Source organism: Chrysoperla carnea, chromosome 5 (assembly GCF_905475395.1).
Source record: "Chrysoperla carnea chromosome 5, inChrCarn1.1, whole genome shotgun sequence".
Classification (NCBI taxonomy): domain Eukaryota; kingdom Metazoa; phylum Arthropoda; class Insecta; order Neuroptera; family Chrysopidae; genus Chrysoperla; species Chrysoperla carnea.
Window position 1 is genome coordinate 34,677,964 of NC_058341.1, and position 23,620 is coordinate 34,701,583.

General features: G+C 28.2%; 1 protein-coding gene across 1 annotated transcript; it reads left to right on the forward strand.

Annotated features, from left to right (window-relative positions):
* Nucleotides 1-1,934: 1,934 nt before the first annotated feature.
* On the forward strand, nt 1,935-23,285 carry LOC123299601 (alpha-tocopherol transfer protein-like). Its single transcript, XM_044881861.1, has 6 exons — nt 1,935-2,085; nt 16,967-17,135; nt 17,315-17,474; nt 17,610-17,865; nt 22,116-22,329; nt 22,857-23,285. The coding sequence occupies exons 2-6, from the start codon at nt 16,991-16,993 to the stop codon at nt 23,006-23,008; spliced, it is 927 nt and encodes a 308-aa protein (XP_044737796.1). The 5' UTR covers nt 1,935-2,085; nt 16,967-16,990; the 3' UTR covers nt 23,009-23,285.
* The last annotated feature ends 335 nt before the right edge of the window (nt 23,286-23,620 follow it).

A 23,620-nucleotide genomic window follows, 5' to 3' on the forward strand; every position in this document is an offset into this window, starting at 1 on the left:
TAGCTTTTTCCTTAGAGTCTACTTCAAACTGAACCGATTTTAAGGATCATCGTCTATTTTATAGTTGTTCCCGGCACGAAACCCTAAACTCGGACTTGAAACATAGCTAAGAACACTCTCTATTAAAATACCCTTCAAACGAAACAAAAAAAATCAAAAGGTTTAGGCGCTACAATGCCGCAGTCAGATAGACTGACAGGCACACACACACATAGCGGTCAAACTTATAATACCCCTTTGTTATTTCGGGGGTGAAAAATATACGATATTTTACAATGATTTGTGTATCTTGAGTTACCATAGAGGTAAAAATTCCGAACCTTACCTTGTAGTTTATTGCTTTGAAAAAGTATGTTCTTTACACTTTGACGAAACGAACAATGTTATCATTTTGAAACGCTTTACAATTTTAATTTGTTTAATAGTCTGTCTTAGAATCGAGCCATTATGCGAATATAACAACAAAGTTTTACCGTGTTTTGAAGCTGATCGGATTTTGCTAGAATCTTTGTTTAAAGTCATCGATACACTTGGTGTAAGTGACGTTAGGATTATAGTCACGTTTCATTTTTATTGTAAACTATCGGTAAATATACAAATGCTAATATGAACTTTTAGACAAGACCGATGAGAATCTAAAACGTTCCTAAAAATTTTAAATAGGCTGTATTTGAATAGGCTAACTTAAAATAGTACAATATTACGAAATTCATTAATACAATTAAATTCTAAGTTAGAAAATAACGAAATTTAAAACCATTTGGTTAACCATATAAAACACTACCGATATTAAATATCTTTATACCGACTTACATTAATTATTAACATTCTGATAGAAAATTATTGTTTCTTCTTGAAAAACGAAATCAAAAATGGAAATCGGTTTTTCCTATTTGAGTTGCTTACAATGCGAAAATACCGCATTTCATAAAGATATGTATGTGCCCGAAACTTTTACCACACGTTAGGTAAGGTTAGTCTAAGGTGAAGGCCTAGCTTTTCAAGAACTCATGTTTTAAAAATTGCATAGTAGGAATTTTAGTATCCGAACTTCTAAACAAAAATGGAATATTCCTTCGCATCACAATATTCGCAGTCATTTATCCTCATTTCGTGCGATTAATCCTGAGAGAACACTTTTCTGAGATTCATATAGCCTCAATGTTATCAATTTTAGGCAGGGAGCAAGGTCCGTGCGATTAAATCCCACAGACATAGCATGTTGTTTTAAAATTAAACTCGATTTAATAAAAATTTCCTCCAGTTCGTTCAAAAAATTTGCGGTTGTGTAAGAAATAAATTTGACCTTAAATTTGCTTCAAAAGCATGATATTTAAAAATAAATTTCCATTCTTCTAATTATAATGAAGATATTTTGCGAAAAATGATATCTCTTTTCGTTTTTGAGTAATCCTGATGACGACACACAGACGACAGACAGACAGACAGACAACCGGAAATGGACTAATTAGGTGATTCTATGAACACCTATATCAAAATTTTTTTCGTAGCATCAATATTTTTAAGCGTTACAAACTTGAGACTAAACTTAATATACCTTGATATACAGAAAGCTATTGATGTGCCTTCTAAATGCCATGGCTTATTAAATTTTTAAAACATTATGTAGATATATTATGAATCATTCATAAAAATCACTACTATACACTAATTATAAAATTGTGTTGTTGCATTATTTGGAGAAAGTAAAAAAAAATTTTTTTTAAGGCACAACAATGAAGAGTTTGTTGATGCAGAACATTGCCGCGTCTCATCTCATATACCACGTGATCATAGAATCAACGAATCTGATTGGTTCAACACAATAATCATTTGTGAATGGGGAATGGTATAAAACTGGTTTGAAATTTTCAATTGTATGTCAGTTGTTGAACAGGTGTTGCATTTATTTAGTTTTATTCAATTCATTAAAAAATAATAATAATTTCTTGTGTTTAATTTCTAATTTCTTTTTATTGTTGTGATTTTATTATCGTGCTTAAATATCATCGATTAGAATTAATTGTGTGAGCTCTTTGGGTTCTATATATAGACAACAATTAAATTTTTTATTTTATTATTCAGGTATATTATTGTTTATTTTTATTTAATTTTTTTATTTATTATTTTAAATAATTAAATTTCAATAAGGATTATTAAGAATTATAACAATTCCTCCATTTTCATAGAAGGAAGCTCGAATATGTTTATACATTAGTACATTTTTTAATTTCTAAAAAAGTTTAAAATACTTGAAATCAAAAATTTTTGATTCGGCAAAAGTTTTGGATTTCCTTCCTTTTATAATTTGATACTTAAATTAACGTGGGATACGTTTGAATTTTGAAGACACCTTTAGGATCTGAAACCTAAGTATTTGCTGTTTTCTTTTGTAAATGATACATTACGAAAACGAACGAATAGAAAAACGAATTGATACGTAATCGACTACATCATTTTAGGAGTACTTATATCACAAAATGTTAATCTATGATCAATATCCGTATGCTTACAAATTAGGATTCGAACTTACAAATACATGCTCCTACGTTAAATAAGTTTCGAGTATAAAACTTCACTTTTACAAATTTTATTTCATTATCTCAATGATGTTATGTCAAACCATTTTGACATGTTTAAAGGAAAATATTGATTATTATTTGCACCAATTTTTGATGAGACAAAATTTCTTATGAAGATTATATAGACCGAAACATGTCACAAACCAATTAAAGGTGAAATTAACAAACTTACGTTCACAAAGTTATCCTCTCAGAACTTAAATAAATTGTTTTTAGAATCATAAAATAAAACAATATTATAAATACCTCATTATCCGTCTGCTTTTCATATAAAGATTGAGAATCTATAATTGAGCGGGAGCGCGGATCAATGCATATGAGATAATTACATATTTGTAACACAGAACTACTATTTGTAACTATTTGTAACAAATTAAGCCGATTTGAAAGATCATCGCCTTTTTTTAGTTTTTTAGGATACGGAACTCTAAATTCGGACTTGAAACATGGCTAAGAACACTGTCCGTTAAATTTAAATTTTAAACAAAATCAAAAAAATCAAAGTCGGTTTATCCGTGTAGGCGCTACGATGTCACAGACAGACAGACACACAGACATAGCGGTTAATCTTCGAACACTCCTTTTTTTAGTTCGGTGGTTAAAAATGGCATAGATGGCTGTCTGAAGTAAAACAATATAAAGGTTAACAGACAAAAGGTGAGAAGAGACAATCGATCTGACAATCATTGAATTATTTTGAAATGAGAATCCAAACAAGCCCCATTGTTCAAAAAATCTGGCTTTGAATTATGAACATGGACACAGTAATCATCCCGAACGTCATTCGAATCGTGGTCTGATTCCATTTATTCTATTTATCAAGTGTGAAATTCTGCTGATATTATTCGAACAAGTATTTCAATAAAATTGTACATTTTTTCGATAACATACTTTTTCTATACCTACATCATATAAAAGTGATATTTATTATTCGTGACAATAAATCTTGAAATGACTAAGAAAACCGGATATTAGCAGGAAGTATCTCTACTACTAAAGATATCCACTAGATATCTTTTCAAGTGATAGTTCAATCAATTTAAGGTATTAATGTTTAGAGAGTTTTATACTCAGTTCTAATTTATATATTTCTTTTTACTTTTACAATAATAAATAATAATACGATCTAGTAAAGAAAAGACATCTTAGCTGTTTAATCAACCGAAACGAAATATTCTTAACGTTGAGGAATTTCAAGATGTTGGCTTTTTGTTGTTTCTGTTATTTGTCGATCAATTTTTATAGATGAATAAATGGCAAATACTTAAATAAGAGGTAAATTGTGTTTTTTCAAATGGAATTAACTTGAAATCGAAGTAAATTTTTCAAAATTTAAAGAAGTCTCTGTCACAAAATCAGGCCTGTGGTCGATTCAACTGTGGAATCACAGCTTCTGTACGGATAAACAGATTTTCATTTTTTGTTTCGGAAATCTTTTGAAGATTATAACCTCTTTTCGAGTTGTTTCGAGTACGAAACTCTTAACTCATATTTGAAAAATAGCTAGAAATACACTCGATAAAATTCTTTATTACAAATATCGGTGGTTCTGGATGCCATAGGCAGACACATGGATGCAAAGACACGTTAAACTTATAACACCCTTCGTCGGGGGTTAATAATACCAATCGTTCTATATTAGGTTCATTGGTGAGGGAGTATTTTGCCACTTGTGTTTGAATATGATTTTGGTTCTAAGGGTGCTGTAGCTACTAGCTCCAATGCAGTGAATTCTGGAAGTCAAATTTTCCACCTTAGTATCGAGCAGTTTAGGGTGGTATAAGAGTAAAATCTAATGACATCACATATCGTCACAGAAAATAATCCATCCATACAAATCGTACAACTTTTCACATTTTTGAAGTATTCTTGTGTAAATTTATTTACGATGGAATAGCAAGATAGATTTAGAACAGATCATGCATCATGCAAGGGTACTTTACGCTCCATTTGAGCCAGACACGGTATCCTCACACTCAAAGTCATCTTTTACCATAAATGACATGACATTAGCTTTCCAATGAATCCAATAACTGTTGCTATCTTCATGCAGTGATATCTATTAAAATAATTTTTTATTAGGAAATGTAAAAATGTATTGCATGATTTCTTTTTATATTACTTTCATAATAACGGAAGCTTATCAGAGATTATGAAAATGGCTACATAATTAGATATCATCGGTTCATTAAACTTCCTCTTTTGTGAAACATAAGTAGATATTACAGTTCTTTATTCTTACTATATACTCTTATATACTCTTTTTGTATCTACCATAAAATTTTCACATAAAAAAACTCAACCCAAAAAAATTATTAGAAATATCGAGTATGGATGGTAGTAAAACTGTTTTTACTCTTATTACTAAATAAATAGGAGTATAAATGGCAGGAACTTCAAATGACGAAATATCACTATTTTTCTTACACAAGCTCCGTTGTTTTAACGGAAGTTCTATCTATTTTATAGGATTCTTCGAGGAAACTTTTATACCTATAGATATTAATTTCACTTAAAACACGCAATTTGTTTGATTTCAACCGGGTAATGTGAGTCAAAAACTTAAGAATAATTTAGACAGTTGATTCCTGTTGTCATATGAATCCATAAAATTATTCTTATTTCGTTTTTTTCTTGGAAAAAGTGTGGTTTATATAACATAATTACTTTTTATAATTTTTTTATTAGACCGTGAGCTCAGAACGAAAATAAAATTGTATTATTGCCATTTGTAGGTTTGACAAAAATTAGTTCTATATCAACGATAATTTTCTCCTTGCCATGTATGTTACATGAAAGTCGTTAATAACAAGTTAAAAACCATAGAGTTTTAAACAATCAAAAAATTACGTTAATGTTTTGTTAATCAATTTCTTTTTACATAAACGTTAGGGGAAAAAGTCTTCGAAATGGGGGAACGAAACACGATAGTCGAATACCGGTTTAAAACTCGTTTTTTTTTTAATCAAACTTTATTAACCCTCCAAATGGCAAAAAGAACCATGCAAATGAAGTGTCATCATGAACTCACGGGCCATACTTTTAAGATAAAATGTTTTAAAAAAATGGAAAAAAACAAATTTTCATTAAATGAATAAAAATAATTATAGTAAAATATTCCTCTAATTAAATTTTTAATGATACAACTAAAGCGTAAGTATCATTAAAAACCCATCGGTTTTTCATACCATTAATTTTCTATTTTTAAATAAAAATTCATTTAATTATAAAAGACGCAAAAGAGTATTCCCAAAAAAAATTTTACACTTCCTTTTTTGCAAAATAATTAAAAGTATTCAAATATTTTTCAAACATAAATTAATATTGGACTGGACCTGAACTGAGACAATAATGATTGTATGATTAAAAATTGCAAATTTTCTATGATAATATAACCGCTTTCCGAGTCTATTAAGGTTGTTTTTTTATGCAATCTAAGGGAAAAGTTTCACGTTAATGTAATGCAGCTCAGTAGGTAAAATTAGGATTATGAATGATTTGGGTTCGATTCCCGACAATGCTGTATTATATTTTCACATTTCAATTAATTACTCTGTAAAATTATTCACACAAATTAATTAATTATATTAATTTCTTGCATTGTTCATCTTATTGATAAGGTTAGGTTAGGTTACATTGGCTGTCCACGAAGTAAACACTTATTCTATAGAGCCCATTGTGATACCATATATGTGTTTTACCACCTTTCCGCTGATAATTGCATTTATCAGCTCCTCAATTTCAGAGGCTGATTGCACCTTCTTCATGCATATACCATTTACTACACGAGCCCATCACAATTTTAATTAAATTAATTTTTTTGCGACGGCGGGAATCAATCCTGCTACCCTAAGTATTCCACGGACGAAATTGGTGCGACATCTTATTGATAAACTACTTACAAAAACATATTATTTATAAAAGCTTAGAACATTTCGAAAGAAAAAGAATAAAATCGAAATAAAATAATAAAAAAAGTTAATTAACCATTACTTAACATCTTAATGCCATAAAAATCTAAATGTTTAACCTCTGTTGTTAAATTTTTAATTGATTTATTGTATTACCACAAAGCAATATCAAAACAATAAAAGTACAGACAAAAAAATCCACAATTTGCATGGTCGTCTTTTTTCATACACAATGTCAAGGTATTCTTTCAGTGGTAATTAATTGAGAAATTAATTTATCCCCGAAAATTTGTTGTATAATCATAAAAATTACTCAATTAATTTAAATTCGTTTTTTTTTTTGGACCCTTCTCAAAAATTAAAGAATTAATTAGGTAAATAAATTTGATTGATGTTCAAAATTATTGTTATAAAATTTTTCAAGGTGAGGTCGTATTCCAAAGTTTATTATTTTAACTTAATTAATGACATCGAAGGAAATGTATATCATATGTTATAATTACACTTGGAGGATTTATTTTTCTTAAAAAATTGTAAGCTATTAAATACATTCGAGGAATCATCACAGTTTCATAAAAAAAAATACCTTCCTTTTAGCCCACATTCAAATGAAAGTTCATTTTTCCTTATCATTATCTTACTGCCATCAAACAACGAAAGGCAATTCACAGAGTTTATTATATTGAAAGATAGATTACAGATACATTAACGACGAAATTCAATACTATTCCTTGTGTGCGTAGTCATGGTAGGGACAATAAAATCGATGCCAGCGCTTCCAGTGAAAAATTTGGCGATAAAGGAGGCTGTTATGACTAATTTGCAATTATTTACATGTTAATATTATAGAAAATGTCAAATTAAAATTATTGAAAAACACTAATTAATTAAACTTGTGAAAATGCATTATTGTAAAATGCATTAAAAATTGTGAAAATAAGAAATCAAATTGCACAAATATTATTTTTCAAATGTAAATTATCGTAATTATTTATTTAAATTTATGAGACAATAATATTAAGTTTTCAATGTGAGTCATAAATGCAATCCATACAATTTTATATGCATCCATACAATTCTACAATTAAAGAAGTGTATCGTTAGTGTTACATGAAAACTCCTCCAATAAAACTCACGCACGGTGCGAAAAAAACAGATATTATGATTTAAATTGGGGGTGGGAAAATGTAAAAGAATTTTCTAGTCAAGATTATTGTAGAAAAACTTTTTGCATTCTTTAATAATAACAATGTGAGACCTTCATTTATTTCGGGATTATTAAAAACTTTTTTATAAATTTCTTTGGAACTAATAAAATTTCTTAAAAAGAAGTTCTAATTTTTTTTGAATAGGCATTGTATTTATTTCACCGACTATCTAAATAATTGGTAAACATTGCAAATATTAGTCATTTACTTGTTGCAATGTTTAAATAACCAAATAAACAAATATACATTTTTTTTCATTAAAATGACATTTATCATAATAATTTGACATACTTCACAGATTTCTAATTTTTTTCAAGTATATTTCATCAACAGATTAACTACAATTTCATTGATGTTGATTTTAATTACGAATTGCAAAGGGTTGTTATTAAGTGAAAATTAAACATAACTATTGTTAATAAACAAATCTGAATGACTAAACAGTTCCTAAATCGATAATTTTAACGTAGGACATATATTCTTACATAGAGACGTTACACCCCAACTTTTCAAAATGGTTTCGAGGACGCTGCATTGAAATTTTTTGCGATTATAAATCATTTGCTTTTCTTGGAAAATAATTAAAAAATATAAGGATTGTCTAGCTAAATAAAGACAAAATTTCAATAAAATATGCCAAGGGACGAATAAATAATAAAAATTTAATATTTCTTAGGTAATTTCTTCAATAATAAAAGTTAATAAGTAATATTACTTCATTGTAACATCAAGAGATATGTTTTTTCTTATAAAAATTCGAAGGCCATTTTTATTTGTATTTGTTCACGTGTACCGGCTGGCCCAATATTCAATTAATTGGATTTTTGAATTCAAAATAATTATGTTTAATTTCAATTTAAATAATTTTGATTATTAACGTGTAACGACAAATCAATTCATTAACTTTAAAATTATATAAACGGTTACGTTTAACAGATATAGTTGCTTGAAACTTTTTCAAAATTTTAATTTGCACATTGATGTTCTCCTATTCATAAAAACTTCCACTTTTGGATACTTTTGTGGTATGTAAGTCACTGTGTGTTACTCTCGTCATCCAATCAGTTCGATGGTAATTTCTATACACAGACATTACTGCTCATGTTCTTATTATGTCTCATCTGATCATTATATTTTCATTTTTGGCAGGAAAATCACCGTATAATTTTAACGCAATCTATCAAATACTCTTGTGATTATAATAACTGGTCAGAAAAATAATGTAACACGTAAAACGAAATTTAGAAGAATATATATATACAGTGTGTACAAATTTCAATACGAAGCATTTTGAAAGCCATCTCTCACATAGAGATACTTTCTTTTTCAATAAAAATAGTTATGTTATTTTGCTTGATTATTTATTACTTTGGGAGACACCTTATATTAAGCATACCTACATGTAAATGTTAACTCTTATAAACCTATAGTGAAAGTTGTAAAATCTACACACATTGATAAAGTTAAGTTAAACTGCTCTTACATAATACCTATATTAATTATTTTGTTGGTTATTCACCTATTTTTTACAGAAAAAAAAAATTATATCAGATATTTAAAAGATCATTTAACTTCCATTGTAAAAGTTATTATTGGATTAAAATATTTACTATTAGGCTGATGTAACATTGAAACGAAAATTAACACGCAAATATTTCTACCACGAAGGGCATACTTATGCTATAGAGAGGTCATTGTGAGAATTCCTCATTTATTTTGGGAAGCTGAATAAGCAGTTCAAAATTTTATGCTTATCTTTATTTTATGAAATCTCATTCATGTAACAAATAGCAGAGAACAATTATTTTTCGAATAGGTAACTATAAAAACAACCAAGAAAGAAAAGCTATCATTTGTTTGTGTCTCTTTCTATCAAAACAGCTATCAACATGGAGTTCTTATGGCAAATATATTATAATATTATAATATCTGTCGAATTAGTAGTTTAACATGCTTATATCATATGTATTTCTTGGTCTATTTCAATTATAATTTCACTTTTTGTCATCTCTTAGAATGTTTTCATTTTTTGTTAAGGTATGTGAAAAAATCATGAATATTTTTTATTGACTGAGTTTGTTATAACAATAAAAATGAAAATCCAAGAATTTAATATTAGGTATTCATTTCACTAAAAACGATTTTCTATAAAGATGATATAAAATTCCCTAAACAAGTAATTTTTTGTGCCATTCTATATCCGCATGTGATTTTCATTTTATAACGATCACGTGACCCATAAGTCATTTTTTAGATTAAAGAGATTATTAAATTTACATATTAATATTAAAAAAATAATTTAATATTTCAGAAGTTTCTCTTAGAACATTTGTTTTTTTATAATAATCATGTCATGTCACCACATCAATTATAATCTGGGCATTTGGTTACCAGCAAGATGAACATCTTTCTAATGAAGCTGTTTTACATAAAATAGTCTATGGTCTAAGAGCTAAGGGATGGCAGACATTTACTGTATATTTTTATCAAATACTCTTCTATACAGGGTGGTCCAAGTTATATCAACAAAATTTCATTTCATGGTAGACAACGTTAAAATAGACAATTTGCCTATTCACTTATAGTCAGGAAAGCGTCCTTTTCTAAGTACAAGGTGTTAAAATTTTGGAAGAAAAATGATAATAATAAGATCCGTATAATGCTAAAGAAATCACTTGATTATATTTGGATATTTATATGAATCGCGATTTGAAATCATTGGTATAAACTCTTACATATATACAATTTAAAAATATTTAATATTTCAAGAAATGTAAAAAAATATTGCCCAAATTTTGAATCCACTCATAATCAAAATATTTATAATAATTTCATAGCATATTTTCCTAAACGAAACATAATATTCTGTCAAAATAATTTGTTTCTACTCGAATACATTTTTTTTTTGTCCTTGCTTGGTAATAAAATATGAAAAATAAATTTACTTTGATTATAGAACCTTAAATTTTAATTAAAATCAACCATCATAAAATTGTACATAGAAAGTCTTCCTATATTTCTATCTAATAAGACTTTATATCTTTATAAAAACTTTATGTTGGTAGTTATCTCGAAATCACGTCTTTTATTAAGAGTGTATATTTAATTTTCTTCGCTTACATTAATTAATACGTATACGCACGTTTGTTTAAGCTTATTATTGCTTCATATAAAACTTTATTTTCGGAAATAATAATTTATATTTAGTCTTATCAGTGTTAATCGTCTTTTCTATTATATACAGCAAGTCCCAAGTCTCTTGCGAGTATATACTTTTGACGATATTAAGTAGAAATGGTTTAATATAGTTAGTCCACATATCTAATGATATTCTTCGGTCTTTAATACATACAGAATTATGTTATTTGGCATATTTTCGGGCATATATTTTCAGAACCTCCACTAGGCATTAATAACACTTTACATTTATGATGATTCCATTTCTCTGTTTTAACACAATCACAGGTATTGTAGATTTTTCAAACTTTTAATGGTATGAAAAGTTTCCTAACCACAAGAAAAAAAGACCTTCTCTGAATAGAGGAAAATATAAATATAGTTTTACTGTACCGCAGAAAAGAATAATATCCCATTCATTTGCAGAAGAGAATAACTTCGCATGACTGCCTTAAATACTATAATTTTAATTATTAAATTTTATTGGGTGCGTAAATTAAATGTTGAGATAAAATTGCAGCGGGATTATCTACAAAAGTCCATCGTATCATATTTTCCGTTGTTTATATAACGTATGGAAGTTATTGGATAACATATCACAAGTATATCTGCTTTATATTTTCTATTTTAACTATAACATGAAGAAATTTTTATATAAACAAAAATATGAAAACAACATCCCATGCAACCGCACTTGTATCCAAACTAAGATTATATTTATCTAGAGAAAGTTGTTGACCTTCCATTCTTACTTTCATTTGTATCCTCTCATATAAATACAACAAAAACAAAAATCGATATTATTATTGTATAAATATTAACAATTAAATATTTAAATACCTTCAAATCCAATATTTATCTTTTAAAGATTATTTTTTTATATTAAATTAATGGAATGAAGTGCGATTCAATTATATCACAAGGTTGTGAGCTCTTTATCTGAAGAAGATTCCTTTTTCAAACAAATTTAGTTGCCGTGGCGAAAACAACTAATCGCTTAAATCCCTATAAAAATGAAACCCTTTTTCTATTCGTATTAAATTCAGTGTGTTCAACAAAAAGCCAAGCTACGTTCCTGGGCAATAGGTTTTCGGTAAATCAGAATTAATTGTCTATTATAAATGATAAAAACGAGTTCAGCTTTTTCTTAAAATCCTTTTTCGAGAAATTTTCAATTTTCCAATTTTCAACACCGACAAAACGGTTTTTTTTCGACAGTTTATTAAGGTTTTAATTTTTATAATCGGGTACCCCCCCCCTTAAATTTTCAGAATTGATTTACACTTAGTCCAACTATATAAAATACTAGCTGGGAACTACCCGCTTTGCTGGGCAACATCCCCACTTGCACCCCTCCCTCCACATTTCCTTGCGTTGGATAACAGTTTTGTAATGTACACGTCATGCTCTTTTATTTGATACCCCACTTAGGTATATTTGTAAATATTCGATATTTCCTTCCCACTTTCTCGCTACACCTTTCTACCCTCCGAAGGTTAAAAAAATTTCTAAATGTAATTTAAAACATTCTGACCAAGTTTTGAACTATTAAAAGCCATAATTGAAAAATATGAATTTTTTATTCATGAACACCCCCGCAACCCCCCTTGTGGGTGGATTTTCGTAAAATCCGTTCTTAGCTGACCTCTACTTGTCAAAAGGAATATTCCTGCCAAATTTCAAGTCTCTAGGTCTTATAGTTCCAGAGATATCGTGATGAGTGACTATCTATATCTATAGAAAGTCTCCTATATATTTATAAGATCAAGCCTTTTATCCAAAATTATCCTATCCTATTACTCTTTTTTTTGTGGTAGTCAAATTAAAAAAATTAATTTAACAATATTCTCTTTAACTTGAATGAAAGTTGAATAAAAAGTTGTGATATAGCCGTAGAAATAAAATTAAAACTAATTAATTATTTTGGAATTATTATAAGTAATAATATAGAAACATAGCTACATTATAGATAGTTAGTTATTGAATATGTAATGATAGTAATTAGAACGTTTCGTAAAATGTACTTATATTAAAATAAAATACATTATTTATACGTAGATTTATTTAAGCGTAAAAAAAAACCACAAACTCTCACGTGTAAATATGTTTAAATAAAATCAATTAGCAAATAGTATAATATTAAATTATAAAAATAAATTATTTTACTGAATTATAAGAGAAGAAAACGAGGAATTAGGGAACCTTGTACCGCTCAGAAATAATGTACGCTCAATATGAAGTTTTTAGAATTTATTTTCCTGATATTCTTTCAATTAAAATAAATATTATTAGCAACAAACTTGATTTGAAATATTTTACCGAAAATTGAATGTGACTTTCTGAATGGCATTATAGATCACAAACGAATTAACATGTGGTTTACAGCGAATTTTCCTACGAAATCTTTTTCAGCTAATAATGTTGTACCATTAATGAAATATTACGACTATTCTATATTTCAGAGCATCTGCTTTTATAAGAATGGTTCTTAACTTGTTTGAAGAAAACTTGGTTAAGGCAGAATAGGAGCATTTATGTAGACGAAAAAATTAATTTAATATTATTAAGAGTTGCTTTGACTGACCCAACTCTACGAAAAAAGACATCAAAGTGACATTTTTACATCGTGCTCAGAACGTAAAAAGTGATGCCGAGTTCGAAAATGGGCAACATACTCAATTAAGCCTGGAATCCGTAGGACCCATTTTGTAAACCGTTAGAGGTTGAACAAAAGTTTAAACGTAAGAAATGTTCCTTATAAAAATATTAACAACTTTTGTTTGAAACATTTTTTCGAAAACATTACTGTTTACCCGTGATGGTGGAATTTAGGTTCGTACATTGTATAGTATGTTTTATATGGGAATATCAGTCATGTATCTGTGCCATGTACGTATGGCTGGCTATTTCTCTTTACTTACATGAAGTAAAAAAACAAATGATTCCGTAATCAACTCTGTCTATACATAACATTTCAACAATTAACTTAGTCAATTGTTTGTCGTACTTACTCTTAAGTATATTAAATGTACCAAAACAATTTCATTTTCTAATTTTTATTGTTTCCTGTAATTTAATTTTCAAAAAATCTTAATTTATTACTACATACACCAAAAAACCCGAGTGGGTATCTATAATTATTATGTGATTATTATAAAGTTACATAATTTACGCATTTTTTTTTTTTTTTCATACTTGATTTTTACGCTTTCTAAAAATATATTTTGTAACATATTTAAAAAAAATAATTATTCATATAAATAACAAACAAAAAATTGTTATGAATTTCATTTTTTTCTTTTTTATTAATTAGAAAAATTTCTTAAATTTGTTTACCGTGAAAATATAATTCGAATTTGTTTAAAAAATAATTTTTTAATTTTATTTTACTTTTTCTTCTATTATTACGAAATAATAATTGTAAAGAACAAATAATAATTGTAAAGAACAATAACAGTAAATAGATATTAAGAATTTTATGATCATTTATTTCTGTATACTTAGTAATGCTTATAGGTACGATTTTATACATTGTAATTTGAAATAATATGTCACATATAATTAGCCGACATTAGTTTGTTTTTACTTACTTGCCTTTTAGCGATATTTCATTAAATTAAACATATCTTATAGATCATTGCTCAATAATTTTTTTAATACTTTTAATCTCATTACTGCAATTAATTGAGTCAAGATATGACCGACTTCTTAGATGTCTAAGACTTAATAAGAAAGTAATAATAATATTAATAATTATAAAACAAAAGAGGGGTACCGCAAGTGGTTCCCTAGCACCTAGACCAAGAGTCCCCTGTGCCTTCCAAGAGAACGACCAGATCAGCCCGACTGTGTTGTTTAGTGCCAGGTGATTAGCTTCTCAAAGCGATCATAGACTATCCTTCATTGAAATCTTGACACTCCAAGGGCCTGAAAAGTGGCTTGACTATCTGATGTAAGAAAGTAACACAGTAAAATATTTTCGGACAAAATGTCTTCCATTTACATAGTAACATCTTATTGAACAATCCTGTACTAGTCCACGACTTTTGATCTAAAGAACTTACTAAATAAAATTTGAAACTTGGACTTAATCGGCCGATTGTCTCCAAAATTCATTGCTTGGTCATTCTATGATACTACATTTCTGGAAGAATGAATAAGTCTTCGCTACTGATTCAGGAAATAACTTCAACATGAACATTTTATAAGATTATAATATTTGAACTGCAAGGACGCTCCAACTCTGGATAGTGTAAAATTCGGAGGTTATTAAAATTGTACCCACCGTTTAACAAAACGAAAAATTTATTGAATAACAAGATAATTGTTTATACTATATAAATAGGAATTCATAGTCAAATAGATACATATCTACGGATGTAAAACGGGCTTTAGCTAGCTTTAACAATCCCTGTGGATGGTAACGAAAAGATTTCATTTTGATACAATATTTATCTTTCGCAAAAGTTTTAATTGCTTAAAATATAGCACTTAGTTCAATAAATACCATTTCGATATTGAAAAATTAAATATTACGGAATACATACAAAGAAGACAAATATTACAAGTTATATTCAAGAGAATTTAGATGACTTCATTAAAATTTATTAAATCTATTAATTATTACCACTTCACTTGCTTCAAATAAAGTTCGAAATACTAACCCTAGTGTATTTTGCTATTCGAGGCCTGACCAATCACTTTCAGATTAGATAAATCGCTATAGGTAGATACTTATTAATATATACAATATAAGCCATAAATAAGTTAAATATTCCCATTTTATTTAAAAAACCAGAAAAACACAAAACTGTCTAAGGTTAAACTCATAGATAAAAATACTAGGATGACAAATTCAATTTTTCTTAAAGTTCCCCCATGACCTTTGTTTAAACTTCGCTTGTTTCAACAGTTCCAACATTTGTCACTGGCTGTCTGGTAATTAGATCTTTGTCAGAATGAACAAAGACACATTATATTGTTTAATAAAGCTATTAAACAAGATAAGTTTGGCTTTTTACTCAAAATTGCCTTGCAAATATCTCCGAGAACAAAAAATTATTTACGACAGAGGTATTCGGCAATGTTTTTGTATTTTTAACTGGAATCAAGTTCAGGGAAACTGAAAATTTATCAGTGTTTTATATGTATAAGATAACACAATATAATCATCTTAGATTGAGCTAACTTGAAGGGCTCGTTTAGCAGTTCCGACACTTACTCGATGCCATTTAGGAAACTTTAATATAATTGAATTTTTTCAAGGTAATAAACACGAGCTTTCTATAAAGAAATTCATATATCTACCTATTTACTCAAATATTTTGTAAGATAAAATAATATTAAAATTTAATAATAAATGGAAATTATTACGATCGCGAATGTAATAAAATTAACATTTACAAATATTTACAAAATATTTCATAATAAATATTTCTTATTTTTTAATAATAAGTATAATAATAATCATCATCATCTTTTACAGCAACAAAATTGAAAGTATTATTACCAATATTTAATAATATTTTTATTTATTTTATGCAATATTACATTAGAATATTACTTTAAATTGTTCATCGTAGGTTTATTGATCAGTATCATAATAATTACATTCATTAATAAAGAATTATATTAATTTTTATTGAAAGTAATAAAAATATAATTGAAATAATAATGTAATTAAAGAAGTCCGACCATAAGTGATTTCACAACAAATATTCGAGAAATAGGCATAGATATTCGAGAAACAGTCGATAGACTTACCAATCAATCTTGTTTCATTTTTAACCTTTGAAAGTTTGTTGTTCAACGTATAAACCGATAAGATATTAATAATTAATATTTTTATATGTTAACGAGGAAAAATGATAGAAATTTTACAAGCAGAGATAATACAAGAGGCATGCTACTCGTCTCGTCTCGCTTAACGGCAAGTCTGAGTATTGATTACTTCCCAGATTTATAACAGATTATCGGAGCAGCCTACCATTTAGCTAGTGAATTTTATTCATAGCAAAGCTTTAAATAAACAAAACATCTTGAAAGGCACGTCATATTATATTCATAAAAATTTGTCTATTTGTTACAGATAAACAACTGATTATCAATCATAATGGCAACTCTTCTCATTCATCCAGACAGCGAAATGCAAGAACGTATTCGTTCTGAATTAAAAGAAAATGTCACCACACGGGAAAGTGATTTACAAATTATTAAAGAATGGCTTGCAAAAGAACCTCATCTACCAGACACTTGGGGTAATACAAAACTTTAAATTTTTTTAATAAAATCATAACAAATTACTAAATATTTTTGTATTTGTTACTGAATTCGTATGAAATATTTAAATTTGAAACATTTTGAAAGAACTGGCGTTCAATACTTTGACAAACCAGTCTTGAATATTTTTACTAATGAAATTTTTTCTGTGTTGCAGATGATGAACGTATAATGACCTTTTTACGTGGTTGTAAATTCAGTTTAGAAAAATGCAAGAGAAAACTTGACATGTACTTCACAATGCGTAATGCTTTACCTGAATTCTTCTCAAATCGAAACATCAAACGTCCAGAGCTTCAAGAAATCTGTAAATATATGTAAGTATTTATGATCATAAACAATTAACATTTACTAAATGCAAAATAAAGATCCAATTTCATTATAAATCAATATTGGTTTCTGAAAAACATTGTTTAAACGATATCTTTTAATTGAAAACTTATTAATTACAGAAACATTCCACCATTACCTGGTCTAACCCCAGAAGGTCGTCGTGTAATTGTTATGCGCGGTTTAGATAAAGATCAACCTACTCCAATTGTATCCGATGCAATGAAAATTGTTTTGATGATTGGTGACATTCGTTTAGCTGCCGAACAAATTGGAGTTGCTGGTGATGTTTACATTTTAGATGCTAGTGTTGCAACACCAACTCATTTTGCTAAATTCACACCTTCTGTTGTCAAGAAATTCTTAGTTTGCGTTCAAGTGAGTATATATTTTTATTTTTCAGACTTTCAAATTTATCTCCAACATAAATTTATCTCTAATATAAATACATCGACCAAAAATCAAAGAATCGAGAGTTGACAGTAAAATCATTAAATTCTGGGCTATAAAAAAAACCATAGTAATTGCGGGGAAAGTAATTGTATACATAACATCAAAGCAAATCAAACTGAAAGAAAGTTCGGGTGTTAGTACTCGTACTTTTTCGAAACCGATGATAGCAACAAAAAATATAATTTTCTGATTCATCCTCTACTTTGATCCTTTATATTTTAAAAGATACGTTTTTGTGTGCAAATCCATGGAATGTTCTCATCCATCCGAGAATTCATAGTAATTTCGTCATTCCGTTTTAGAGCTTTGGTATTGGCAGATAAAAAAAGTTAGCTCAATATTTATCTGTTGTTTTTTTAAGGTTAAATTGTTGAAAATGTTTGAAGGCAAACCTAACAACCAGGTTTGCTTTTAAACGTCCTTATCCATCTATTGACGGTTAAATTAATTATTTGCTCGTCATGATTGGAAAGGTTTCATTGTGGAAATATTAACCCACAATTTTCCTGTTTCAATCATGCAAAATCTGTAACATAAGCCATAACTTGGCCTTCAGTAATCCTATACTAGTTATACTCAAAATCTTCCGAAAAGTAGTACACTTTTTCTCTGTAGAGGTATTGAAGTTTTTTACTATTTTTTTTTATCCTGATTTCTATTCAGGTTTGAAGCGTGTTAGAAAATTTAATTAAAACATATAATATAATATAGAAATGGAAATATAAAAATAGTTTAATTGAAAAATAATTTTTTATTTAATAAAATTAATTAACATTATTTTCAATATTTATTTTACTATTACTAATGAGACATATTTCATAGTAGTCGGTAGCTACCTAATAGTGATGTGACGAATATTCGTATCCATATCCGCGGATATTTTCCAAGTAAAGAGTGATTCAATATGGATTTCCTAACTGTAATTAAAAAAAAGAAACAAAAAATATATTATTATCTTAGTTATATTTTTATTAATCGAATATTAACTATAATTCATTAAATACGAAAAATGATTTCAGAAAAATGACCGTCTCTAGAACTTAATAGCAGAAAATAAATTCATTCGATAAAATGAATCATTCGTTCATTTTGATAATTTATATGGTTGGAAAGTTCATTCTTATATAATTTACGCCAAAGGGAGCCATAAAAAAGCAAAAAACTTGCGAACGACAATGAACCGATAACTCCGGGTCTTCCACTACGGTACCTCTCACAGAAGCAATATTTTTGGCCGAACACAAGCTACGATGATACACACGCGCTATCCTTTCTCCAATGCTACATCGACAGTTAACTCACATTTTACGTTTAAAACTGCTACAGTATTTACAGCTTTCTAATTTACAGAGTTGCAAACGTATGCAACTTTTTTAAATTTATAAATCAAAGATCTGTATACGTATCCGCGAATCAATATTTTTGCCGATTCGACACATCACTAATCTTTACCACAATTTTCTAACATTATATGAATATTCAAACAGTTATACAAGTGGTTAAGGTACGGTATATAAGAACCCTTGAGATTACGAAAAGAGACGTTTTGAATTTTCTTTCAAATATTTTTATTAAATATTAAATTGAAATAAAAATATATAAGTTACATACTTGAATTCATTACAATACTAGAAATATGACAAGTATAGATAGTGACAACTTAAACTGTTGTTATAATAATTTCCTATTATTTATTGTTAACTGTTGAAGAAACCGTTATCTGTATGTAAGCTTCCTATAGAAAGTAGGTACTAAAATTTCGTAGAAATTCACTCAATTTCACATTATTTATTATCAATATTCGAAGAAACAAAAATATTAACGCTTCCAGGAAAATGTGTGATAAAAACGTCGTAATAATTCACGATGTATGATATGGGCATTAAGAACTCCATACTAAGAGCTTATGAATTTTCATCCTATATCTCTTAATAAAAAAAGAAGCTTACGTACTAAATTTTCACATCTAATTGGGTAAACGATAGTTGTAAATTAACATGTATTTCTTATGTGCTTATATATGGAGCCATTCAACTGTTTTGAGAATAGGATTCAAACCAAGTTTAACTTTTTAGTGCCTAAAGTTATAGGATAGTCTTGCCTCTCGAAAGCAAAAAAAAGTAAACATGTGCACATAGAAAGTAAATACTGTTTTAAATTTTGGTATTTGAAATGAGATAGGAAAGTTTATCCCGTGTAGGTGGAAAAACTATTCTCAGATACATTTTTGTGGAAAAAGACAAAGAACATTTATTTCATGCTACTTTGCTTTCAAACACTTCCAGTTTTAAGCGGAGTTTATTTTCTATAAATTTTCGCCTCTCAATTTTTTTCGTTATCTTGTTTTGAAATACCAAAGCATCGATTTTTCTGGCAGATAATCTGACTTGTTCCTCTTTTACAGAGTTCTGTGTATTTATTGTAGATTCTCTTTATGTCTCAATTGTCCTTAAATAAATCCCAAGCAATAAACGATATTTTGAAACACCTGATTATCCAAATTTTTTTTATGGCAAAATGTTCATTTTTCATGTAAATTTATAAATTTCACTTACACTAGAATGAATTTCACTTACTTTCAGTTAGTTGTTTGTTTGCTTTGCGTGTTTTTATTTGATTTTAATCAAACGAAATCTCTTTTTATCTTTTACTACGGTAAAATGTCCTAAATATTTTGCTCTTTAATAGCACATAGATTTAGTTAGGATGTTTGCTATATTTCTTATTCAAACCGCAGATGAATTTTCCAATTTTTAATGGATTGTCCGTAAATAAGCCCTAAACTTGTTTATATATTCCCACATTGTATGTACAACCAAACAAACCATTTGAGGTTTTTTAAAGCAATATAAATATTAAAAAGACATATTTATAGTTGTCATAACCTGCATATATACTCCTTAGAATATATAAAATCCCTGGAATGTATACCATAACATAACATTTAGATTTATACTACAGCACATGTATATTTATTATTCCTGTATACGTAATATATTTTCAACCTTGTAAAGGAAAAACAGGTTTGAATCCAGTTGGGGTCCCTGTAACAACTGTAAACTCTACATGACACCATCTCTTTTAGTTAGATTGATTAAATTGGAAAGTTGACCGTGGCTAATTGGTAGTGGCCCTTCTTAATCCATTTGGAGGATTGACCATTTAGTTATTTTTTCATAATAATTCTTTAACCACTCATCAAAATTTGCTTTCAAACATTATCAATTTTAAATGTTTTATCAAGTTCAAAACGAAAAGAAACAAATTGAATCGCAGGGAAATAGGACTAGGAATATAAAATCAAAACTTTACAGTTGATTTAGTTGGACGTGTTCTCTCTTTATTGAGATTTCTTCAGCGACTACAAATTATAATTATCAAAATTACAATATAATCTCCAATACATAAGTACTTAGAAAAAATAAATTAAATGAACAAATAAAAATTCAGGAATTCGTTTAACTTCCTTGTGATTTGATTATCAAATTTTTCGGATCTTCTAATCTCTCTTCCCACGGTTTCTTGGAATCTTTTCTCAAAATTCTGCTACATAATAACAGAACATAAACTCAAAACCGGACTTTATCCTACTGAATGATTTACGGTAGTAGTCGTTTGTGAATGTGATTCCTCTTACTTTGCCGTTATGGCTTTGATGTTAAGATTTTCCACAAGTTTAATCATTTTTTGGCTATATTTTAACACTAGTTTCTGGCTATACTTGCCAAAATATCGTGTAGAATACTTCTGCTTTTTATGTATAATAAGGAAAGACCATTTAAGTTCTCTTTCACAGCAGCAATTTGACCATCCAAAACGAGCGATTGTTTTCTATTTTGAACATTAATGTGAGTAATCATGGAATCTCCCATATTAAAATTGGTGTTCTTCAGCTAACAAATATAGATTTAAATAGTGGTGTCCCTGGTGGTGAAAGAAGGCTTTATTTTCTGCGTTTGTATTCTAAAGCAAACGTTATAATTTCGATAAACGTTATAAAGTCTATGCCCCTCTCAAAATTTAATTCTACACCCGCCCTTGAGTAAAACTACTTTACCATATTCTATCCATATGACGTACGGGACACACACATAACAAAACAAACTGAAAGAAAATCGTATAAATAATTTAAATATAATATTTTTTTCATATATTTTTCTTGTTGATATTTTCAGGAAGCATATCCAGTTAAATTGAAGGAAGTTCATGTTGTGAATGTATCACCATTGGTTGATACAATTGTCAATTTCGTAAAACCATTTATTAAGGAAAAAATCCGTAATCGTATTCACATTCATTCAGATATGGAATCATTACATAAATTTATACCAAAAGATGTCTTACCAGAAGAATATGGTGGTACTGCTGGCAAACTTCAAGTATTCCATGGTGAGTGGATTATTGAACAAACATATAAAATGGATCTGATTCAAAATATAAAAAATGATTAATCATTCTAATTTCTCTTTTACCTCGAAAATCACATAGTTATCCTTTACTAACATGCTTATTCCAAAATAAGGAAGTCATACTTGTTCAGGCCATTATTTATAAGCTCTAGTGAGGACAACTTTCAGGAGCTTTGGTAATAATAAGAGTCCAAATATTGAACTGGAAACTTGATTCCATGAGCAGTCCCACAACCGCTATCTTTTTTTCACAATTTTGAAAATGAAGTTAAAAGTGTAAAATTGACTTGTAGAACCTGAATGGAAATGTTTTAGCAAGAAGTAAACTTGGGACGTTGGCTTTGTTTTGTAAAGAAGACAATGGCGAAGATACTATTTACCTATCCCGTTATTATTGAATGTACTAGTTAAAATATACTAGGACCATTTTATCTATACTTACAAGAAATTTTTTTGTGCATAAGATTTAATATTCTATTACTAATTTTTCTTTGCTTATTCTGATAGATCAATGGATGAAAACTCTTGAAGAATACCAACCATGGTTTGACGAACAAGAAAATATTAAAGCCGATGAATCAAAACGTCCAGGCAAACCAAAGACACAAGATGACTTATTCGGAATGGAAGGAAGTTTCCGACAACTTGTTATTGATTAAGTTCACATAGATTTAATTTCATTAAAAAAAAAAATTATGCTTACATTATGTAAGTTGCATGCATATACGATTTTGCCAAGCGCGGAAAAAACTCAATTCTTTGAGCATGGGCAATAGACAATAAAGAGGTTTTTCATTATTCTCCATAAATTTTGATTTCTCATGTTGTTAAAATTTGTTTTCATAACTTTTTTTGGGCATGCCTTTTTTTCATTAGAATACTTGTAGCACGATTTTCATTAGCGTTATTATTGTTTTTTTTTTTCACGAATTTTATACGAACATTTAAAAATAATAAAGAAAATATTGTTTAACTAAAATAGTTTTATTATTCCAAAATAAGAATTCCTGGTGTAAGCGTAGTGACAAGAGTTTTGACCGAATCGAGTTTTTAGAAAAAATGAAAAGCATATTCGGAAGTAATAATTTAACCAATTGTAGGGAAAGGTGGTCTAAAATGATCTCCCTACGAAAAAATGTAATTTAAAGCCAAACTATTTGACATATGTACATCGAAATATTTTCGAGTTCTTTATTCAAATGTTACAATATTGGTATTTAAATTTCTTTTGATCTGTTCAAATTATTAGAACTATTCAATATTTCTCAAAA